The 9,176-nt window shown below is 61.1% G+C and overlaps 1 protein-coding gene across 7 annotated transcripts; it reads right to left on the bottom strand.

The window, feature by feature from the left end:
- Positions 1 to 357: 357 nt before the first annotated feature.
- PNMA5 (PNMA family member 5) lies at positions 358 to 5,780 on the bottom strand. Of its 7 annotated transcripts, none has more exons than XM_077145161.1 (4): positions 5,668 to 5,743; positions 2,630 to 2,689; positions 1,938 to 1,997; positions 358 to 1,782 (listed from the first exon to the last, which is right to left on the bottom strand). In XM_077145161.1, the coding sequence occupies exon 4, from the start codon at positions 1,687 to 1,689 to the stop codon at positions 358 to 360; it is 1,332 nt and encodes a 443-aa protein (XP_077001276.1). In that variant the 5' UTR covers positions 1,690 to 1,782; positions 1,938 to 1,997; positions 2,630 to 2,689; positions 5,668 to 5,743. The 7 variants fall into 7 exon arrangements, with proteins under 7 accessions (XP_077001276.1, XP_077001277.1, XP_077001278.1 ...); XM_077145162.1 differs by lacking the exon at positions 5,668 to 5,743 and adding an exon at positions 4,841 to 4,856; XM_077145163.1 differs by lacking the exon at positions 5,668 to 5,743 and adding an exon at positions 4,752 to 4,774.
- Positions 5,781 to 9,176: the final 3,396 nt, after the last annotated feature.

Below are 9,176 nucleotides of genomic sequence, written 5' to 3'. Positions count from 1 at the left end.
GGGGGCCGATCCCCATGTGGAGCTCAGAGCCTACAGGGTAGGCATTCAGGGGAGGCCCGATCATGGGTCCAATTCCCTGGTGCAAGCCTCTGGGCACTGTACTCGTACTACTGGGTGCGGCAGGCCCTTGCTGGTGGCTCTGGCTCGTCGTGGGTGGCATGCTGCTGGTGCCCACTGAAGCATGGGCGGTGTCATCGATGGAGTCCCCTCCGGCTGGGAGTGGGCTCAGGGGCTCAGTCTTGACCTGGCTGTCTGGCCTGCTCTCTTGCTCTGCTGTTTGTCTGGCCTGCCCGTTGCTCAAATCTCTCTGCTGGCTGCTAGGAGGAGGTGTGCCTGAGTGTCCTGAGCCAATTGATTCTAGGGCTTGGGGTGGCTCATGGCCCCAGCCCCCACCCCGTTTCCCGACTCTTCTACTGCACTCTGCTGCCTCTGAGTCGCCGGAAATGGAAATTGATCATCGGCCCCAGGGCCCGCTGCTTGGTCTTGGCCTTCATCCCCACTGCCGCAGCAGAACGAGAGGCGCTGACGCTTCAGGGCCGGGGGCACCCCTTCCTGGAAGATCTGGGTGGTGTCCTCGCTAAAAGGCCCTGTCTGCGTGCTGATGTGAGATGGGGGGGTGCTGCCTTCTCCACCAACCTGTCTGCCCGAGGCCTTGCGGCCCTTGCTTGCTTGCTTTTGCTTCTCCTTTGTCAATGACATGGTCGCCTCCCACTCCTCTTCGTCTCGAACGAGCTTCATGAACTCCAGGAAAGTGGGAGGACACCCTCGCTGATTCAGAAGCTCCAGCTTGCCCCGGAGGGCCCCGCTCATGGTTGCCTGAGTCAGGACATGTTTCAGGCGAACCATGTCTGCACTGCGGAAAGACATGGGGCTGTGCTGCACGGCTTTCTGGAGCAGGGGCTCCAGCCGGAGCAGGAAAGCAGAGACTTGTTCTCCAGCCTTCGGGAAGGTCTGCAGAAACCTAAACTGCGAGGTCCTGCTGTCCTCCTGGTTCCCGAAGATCTGCTTCAGGGCCTCCAGGCACTGCTCCACCGTCATGGCCTCGTTGTTGGCCCGCAGCACCCGCATGATGGACAGGGCCGAGCCGCGCAGGCTCTCCAGCAAGCGGCGCCGCTTCTCCGCCTCCGACACCTGCCACAGCTGCATCATCTCTGTCACCTGCTCCAGCCACACTTCAAAGGTCTCCTCGTCTGGGGCTGGCAAAGCATTGCCTGAGAATGTTTTCAGCTTTCGGTACCACATGCTCTCTTTCAGGGACGGCAACTCCAGGGGTGTCACTGCGCCCTCTGCAGGCCCTGCAGTGAGTTGGCTGTACCCAAATGTTTTGGCCACATCTACCATTCTCCGGCCCTCATCTTTCAGGAAGTAGTTCAGTTTGTTGATAAACTCATCATCTGGGTTACGGGGTTTGACCACCACTTCCCAGGCACCCCCCTTCCCTGGGATCTGACTGGGTATCAGGGCGTAGTTGATGGTGTCAGTCAATTCTACAAAAACGGCTTTAGCGTTGTCTTCCCTTCGGAACATTCTCCCCAGCACTGTGTATGAGCACAGCGGCTGTAAGCCTGCCTGCAGCGTCTCCTTAATCTCGGACTCACTACAGTCCAGGGGGATCCCCACAATCAGCAGAGCCTTCTTGGGGTCCAGGTCCATCCCCTTGCTCCAGTCCTCTAGCAGGGTCACTGCCATTGCTCCCGCTTCCTCAGGGCTGCTCTAACACAGGAGCAGGAATGAGCCTGTGCCAGGACTCACGAGGGCAGAACTGTCCCAGGATTCCACAGCCTAAACGCAAAGGGGTGAGAGCACTGTGAAACTCCCAGCCCCACCCTGGCCCCCCACATGGACTCAGGCCCCCCACACTTGCAGAGCTCCTGCAGTCACTGTGTGGAGAGATCTCCCCAGGCAAATCTGCCCCCACCCCACCCCTCCCTGCCGACCTGCTGCTGCTGTGGGCTCCTCCTCCAAGTCCAGGGACTCTGCTGGAGAGCTACCACTGCCTGCCCGGAAAGGTCAGTATAAGGAGGCGTGGCCTGCCACCCAAGGCCGCTGGCAGAGCCTTCTAAGCAGATGAGGGCAGGAAAATGCCCCTCTCCTGGGCTGGGTGCCACTGCGGCCCAAGTGGCCTAGGCAAGGCTGGAGGAAGCAGATGCAGCCCCCCCACTCCCTCAGGAAACGCCCAGCAGATGAAAAAGATGGCCGGAGCGCTGCGCTGTGAGCTGCGAGAGGGGATGAGAGGCTGCAGTGTTGCCATGGCTACGGGGAACTACGTAGACCCTGAGTTTCCATTGCAGAAGGGTCTGGTGGTCGGCTCAAGGCCTCTGAGGAACAACAAGCGATGCTACCGGCCTTGGAGCACTCTATCAACCAGTGGGCTGCTGCAGGGGGGTGAGCTGGGCGAGGACTGTGCCCTAAAAAAACACCAGAGCTGACGGTTTCAGATGGTGTGGAAGCTGTGGTCAGAGGAAGAAAAGAAGCCCAGACAGGGTGCCCAGTGCTTCACAGCCCTCAGCCTAGTTGTGACCAGAGCCAACACAAGCCCCTCCAGATAGAGGCCACATCGCAGGTCCTCACCCTCCTCCCAGGAGGTCCAATAGGGCCCAGCACCCAGCACCTAGCACCCTGCTCGTACCCTAGTTCTGTCCAGTCAAGCAGTTCCTGGCCAGGGGCAGTGGGTCCTGCCGCACAGGAGCTGTGGATAACAATGCAGAGCTGCTTTACTCTGCCTCTGCCCAGATGCCACCGTGCTGATCCCCGTGTGCCAAGACATCCACCAAGACCCTGGATACAAGACCCAGGGTACAAGAAACTCCTCAATTGGGCGCTGCTGCTGGCACCAACAGGCTCCTAAGTGAGGCTATGGCCACATCCACCATGCCCTCTACCCTCACCCCGGCACCCACCCCTCATACACCTCGGACCACAATTGCTCATACTCCCAACACTCTGATTCCATGCGCAAATGCCCCTCATGCTCCTGCTCGCCCACCTGCTCACCTCCCCCATCTCACCCCCAAGTGCCCCCTTCCCACCTCACAGTCTCACCCCTCTGCCTACTCCCTCCCCTAGCTATCTGCCTACACTCCGAACCCTCCCACCTAATGATCTTGCCCTGGTGCGTTCACCCTCTCATCCCCACACCTACTCTCAAACCTCGGGGATCTCAACTTGACACCCCACCCCCACCCCCACCCCAGCTGACGCTGTCGCCCCTGCGCCCATCCCCCACCTGCACAATCTACCCCCACGCGCGTTCCCCATGCCTCCTGGTTCGCCCCATGACCTCCTGCTCTCACCCCCACATTCACCCTTTAACCTTCCTGATCTCCCCAGGAACTGCCCAGTCCCACCTCACTCTGTCTCCCCTATACCCATCTCCCTACCTCCACACCCTCCCACCTCAGGGTCTTAACCCTGTGCACTCGCCCCCTCACCTCCGTTCTCACCCCCTGCACCCACTCCCTCACCTCCGCGATCCTGCTTTGATGCTCCCGCCCAGCGCATTCTCTCATCTCCGTGCCCATCCCCCAACCGCCCGATCTGCCGCGTCTCCGTCTTGCCCCATGCACTAACCCCCACCCCTTACACTTTCACCCCCGCGATCCTCCTCGATGCCCCCCGCCCAGCTCACGCTCCCACCCCCCCAACCGCCGCTATCTGCCGCCACCCGCGCAGCCTCCCCCATCACGGTCTTACACCCATGTACTCGCCCCTACACTTTGCACTCTCACCCATGTGCACACTCCCTCACCTCCGCAATCTTTCATCGATGTGCCCTGCACAGCTTATACTCTCGCCCCCACGCCCATCCCCCAACCGCCGCCATCTGCCGCCACCCGTGCACCCTCCCCCATCGCGCGCTCACCCCCACACCCATCCCCCAACCACCGCCATGTGCCGCCACCCGCGCAGCCTCCCCCATCACGGTCTTACGCCCGTGTACTCGCCCCCACACCTTGCACTCTCACCCACGTGCACACTCCCTCACCTCCACAATCTTTCATCATGTACCTCACCCAGCGCAAGCTCTCACCCTTGCACCCACCGTCCGCTTCCTTGATGCACCCACATGTGCACCCTCCCACCTCATGGGCTTCCCCTGTGCACTCGGCCCCTCACCTTGCACTCTCACCCCCGCGCCCACACCCTTACCTCCGCGATTCTGCCTAGACGTGCCCTGCACAGCTCATACTCTCGCCCCCGCACCCACCCCCCAACCGCCGCCATCTGCCGCCACCCACGCACCCATCCCCCAATCGCCGCCATGTGCCGCCACCCGCGCACCCTCCCCCACCACGCTCGCCCCCGCGCCCATTCCCCCAACCGCCAGCCGCCATCTGCCGCCACCCGCAAACCCTCTCACCTCACGTTCTTACACACATATACTCGCCCCCATACCTTGCACTCTCACCCCCGCAATCTTTCCTCAATGTACTTCACCCAGCTCACGCTCTCACCCGGGCACCCATCCTCCACCTCCATGATGCCCCCACCCGCACACCCTCCCACCTCACACTCTTGTCGCTGACCACTCAGCCCCTCACCTCACTCACCCAGGCGCCCGCATCCTCACTTCCGCGATCCCGCCTCCACGTGCCCCACCCAGCTCACGCTCTCACCCCCGCGCCCATCTCCCAAACACCGCCACCTGCCGCCACCCGCGCACCCTCCCCCATTACACTCTCACCCTCGTGCCATCCACCAACCGCCGCCATCTGCCCCCACCCGCGCACCCTCCCCCATTACACTCTCACCCTCGTGCCATCCCCCAACCGCCGCCATCTGCCCCCACCCGCGCACCCTCCCACCTCACGGTCTTACGCCCGTGTACTCGCCCCCACACCTCGCGCTCTCGCCCCCGCACCCTGTAACCTTTGCGATCTCCCCTCGACGTAACCCCGCCCAGCTCACTGTCGGCCCGCCTCCGCCGCGTCCTGCCCCCACATCCGCACGCCCCCTCCCGCCTCCGCACGCCCCGCTGCCAGCGCACCGCCCCCCTCTCGCCCCCGCCCCCTCTCGCCCCCGCCTACCCCACGCACTGAGTCGCCGCCTCACGGTCTTGCCCCCATCCTTCTCGCCCTCTGTCGCGCGGGGCCCACCCCACCGCCTCCACGATGTCGACTCCACGCGCACCCTCCCTCTTCACGGTCTCGCCCTTGCCATGTAGCCCCACTCTCACGCTCTCGCGCCCAGGAGCCCACCCCTGCACCCCCGCGACCTCCCCCCATGCGTGCAGCCCCTCACTCAGGCCCCTGCCACAGCGTCCACCACCTCCCACCCCAGGTTCTCTCCCACACTCGCTCCCCCACCCCCACCCCCTTCACGCCCACCCTGGGGCCCAGCAACCCCGTCCCCCGAGGACCGTCTCCCCACGTGCAGGTTGGCGGACACCGGGCGGAGAGAGACCCGGGCGCCCTGGCCTGCCCGCGAGGGGGCTCGGGGCAGGTTCGGGGTGGCCCGAGGTCCAGGAACACCCAGGGCGGCCGAGGCCCGCGCATGCTGCGCGCTGTCAGGGTGCGGGCCCATCTTAGCGGGAACCCGCTGCCTGGGGACCCTGCGGTCACCCGCCCCGGGGATGCCCGGTGGGGACGGAAGGCGAATATGGGACGGGGAATAGGGTTTCCCTTGCGACCACAGGGCCGCCAGGACACCGGGGGACCCGCACCTTACCCGTCGGAGACGCCTGAGGAGCGGAGCCCCCGCGGGCCGCCGCCACCTCTCGTCCGCCGCCGCAGTGCAGTGTGGGCCGCCAGTGGGTGGAGTGTTAAGGGGAGCCGCGTGATGGCCCCCCGCGGAGCTGCACACGGCCCGCTCGCGGCTGCGCCCTGAAGCCTGCACGCCTCGAGGTGGGGGTGGGGGAACCGAAGTCCCGCCCTGTCACCCCTCTACCCCCCCACCCCGCACGGCAGCCCACCCAGAAGCCAGCCTGGGCCACGTGGTGCCCCCACCCCCCACCCCCCCCCGCCAGCAGCTCACAGTGCCGGCCGGCCTGTCCCCCGCCAGTCCATCCCCACCCCACCCCCACCCCCCTACCCCACCCCACCCCCACCCCACCCCACCCCCCTACCCCACCCCACCCCCACCCCCCTACCCCCACCCCGCTACCCCACCCCCCTACCCCCACCCCGCTACCCCACCCCCCTACCCCCACCCCGCTACCCCACCCCCCTACCCCCACCCCGCCCCACCCCACCCCCCTACCCCACCCCACCCCACCCCCCTACCCCACCCCATGCGGTCGGCCCCTAGGAGCCCGCCAAGCCACGTGTCCCGCGAGCCCCAGCAGCCATTGCGGGACCCGAGGGCAGGTGCCGCTCCCCATTGGCCGGACACTGTGGCGCGACAGCCACCCACGCCCTCCTCATTTCCATATTGCGGCCGGGCGCAGAGGGAAAGCAAGGCTTGGCGCCTTTTTTGCCTTTAGGCGGGGTGGGGTGGGCGTGCTTTGGGGGGGAGGTGAGGCATGGCGAGAAACGGGGATCCGCCCCACCCCGAAATAGAAAACTATCAAAAGACTCCTAATCCTCGTTTTTCTCTCGCTTTCAGGACCAAGTATTACCCAGCTAGACCCAAATGAATTCTCGCCCTTTCTTAAAGGAACGTTTTCTCCAGACTGAAGAGGTTTGCTCTGAGGCAGAGGCGTGGTGGGGGAGGGGTGTTCTGGAAAGTTCCTTGACTCCGATGCTGCAGGTGCCTGACCATGCCTTGGGTCGTGAGGCTCTAAAAGCCTGTTTTTACTTTTCAGGGCCAGATGATGTGACCCTTTGGTGACATAGTAGATTTCTTTACCCTTATTTGCTAAAGGTACACACACACAAAAGAAAAAAAAACACCCCCAGACGGTTTCATGATTGTTCTATAAAAAAAAAAATCCTAAAAACAAAGCAAATTTCAATAAAAAGTCACTGAGTGAGATGTTTGCAGTGCACAGCATATTCCCCTTTAACTGCAGAAGACTCCCTCAGTGTGCCTTACCTCCTAAGAATAGGCAGATTTGTTCAATCAGTCTCCTTGGCTGGAGGAGCAAACAAGGCTAACTGGTGCTGCTGGGGTGTTACACTCCCGTTGGGATGTTTTATTCGGGGGGGGGGGTTGTTTTACCCGGGGCGGTGGGCGGATTCTCAGATCACTGTCCAGTGTCCTGACTCCCACTGGCCTCGTGGACACTGCTAGTTCTGCCTGCCAGACCTGTACTTCCCCTCACAATGGCTGGGGTGTTAACTTCATAACTCTTCCTTCCTTTTAAAAAGCAATTTATCAAGGATAATTAATAGGCAGTAAAACACATCCATTTTAAGTTTAGAGTCTGGGCACCACCCCAGTCAAGACCAAGAAATGTCTCCATTACCCCAAATGGATGCATACCGTGTGATTCCACTTGTGTAGAACTCTTGAAAATGCAAACTGATCTGCAGTGACAAGAAACCAGATCGGAGAATGCAGAGATAGGGACAGGGACGGGAAGGCAGGGGTATCACAAAGGGGTACCCAGAAAGTTTGGGGGGTGACAGATGTGCTCACTCTTAATTGCAGTGATGGTTTCACGGATGCCAAAACTCATCCAAGCGTGCACTTGAGACGTGGTTTATTGTGTGCCAATTATAACCCCAGTAAAGCTATTAAAACATAAATGTACAAAGAGTATTCTCAGGAAAGGCCTGGTGTCCAGGCTCTCACAGGGAGTGAGCTCCAGTAGCCGGAGGAAGCTTTAGAGCAGAGATGTATGCATTCCCAGGCACATGTGGGAGCTGAAGGTCTCCCCAGGGGTGGAAATAGCACCAGCCGCCCTGGGAAAAGTGTGGCATGAAGAAGGGGTCCACAGAAGGCCTTCGCAGAGGGAGTCCAAAGCCAGGAGGTGTGCAGGGTGCAGGCAGGAGGTGTTCACAGACAGAGCACTCAGCAGGGGACTCCTTCCCTAGCAGATGTGTGCTGGACAGCATGGACGAGCTGGGTGAAGCAGCACTGACAGACTTAGAGGCAGGTGCCAGGGAGGTAGGGCCACTTTCGAGCAGGAAGGGCTCAGATAATCAGTGACTTCCACAATCCCTACCAGGCCGGGGGGACTGAGGGGCAGGGAGGCTGTTGCAGGCTTTGGGGAAATCCGAAAGTAAATAAGTGGTTCCCAGGCCCCAAGATGCAATGGTCCCAGCTACCTGCAGGACTGTCAGGGCTGATTGCCAGGAGGTTGCCGGGAAGCTGCTGGAAAAGTCTGCGTGTGATTTCTTTGGATGCCCCATACTAGCGTGCTACCAGAAAATGAGGGCTTCGCTGCTGTCCCAATGTGGCATGAATGCCTCTCCCTGGGGAAGGGAACGCAGAGCCAGTGTGGTGAAGGAACCTGGGACCTGAGGTTCCCAGGCCTCTGCTTTACACAAAAGGGCAGGGACGAGCAGAGCTGAGAAAGCCAAGCCAGCCAGCCCTCCCTTCCCGCTCAGCATCCGTCACATTCTCCCACCCACATTCATCTCCCAGGTGATGACCACGGTGACATTATGCCTCCGCTCGGCGGGGCGTGACCAGCCCTCAGGTAGGTGAACACACCCTCACCCTCTCTCCAGAAAAGGGGGAGTCCGAGGTCCCATTAGGCAAATTCTCATTCTCTGGCCCAATTGTGAGGTCAATTACCACCAAGATAAATTAACCACGGGATTAGAAAAGGAAAGTAAGAAGGAACAAAGGAGTTAAGATACTCAAAAGCGTGACAAAATGCACAGAGCTTCTCTAGCTCTTATTTCTGCAGCTGGCCCTGAGGTGTAGCCAATCTTTAGAATTTCCTCCTTCTGCGAACCTTCCAAGGACCCCTGTCCTCACCCAGCTGGCTGTGGCTGCCTTAACTTCCCATTCAGTGGGACCGGCGCAGGGTCCCCTGGTGGAAGCATTCCTCCCTTGGAAACTAAGTCTGCCGGACCAGCAGAGCCCCAAATTGCAGGGATGGGAAACAAATATTTTGTTAGTGGACCAGGAACACAATACTGAACGGAGCCACTCCCACTTCTGCCCCTCAGTTTCTGGACCCAGCCATTCTGGCATCTGCCAAAACCAGTGGGCAGTACTCCACCCTGCCCCAAAGGCTGGCCATCCCTTTAGCATCCCAACTGAGTCTTCAAAGGCTGCTCCATCACACCCGCTGCCCTTCGGTGGGGGAAGACCAGTGAACTCTACCAGCCAAGGGCCTTTCC

Source organism: Tamandua tetradactyla, chromosome X (assembly GCF_023851605.1).
Source record: "Tamandua tetradactyla isolate mTamTet1 chromosome X, mTamTet1.pri, whole genome shotgun sequence".
Classification (NCBI taxonomy): Eukaryota; Metazoa; Chordata; class Mammalia; order Pilosa; family Myrmecophagidae; genus Tamandua; species Tamandua tetradactyla.
Note: the sequence above shows the minus strand (reverse complement) of the source record. Positions and strands in the feature narration are given on the sequence as shown.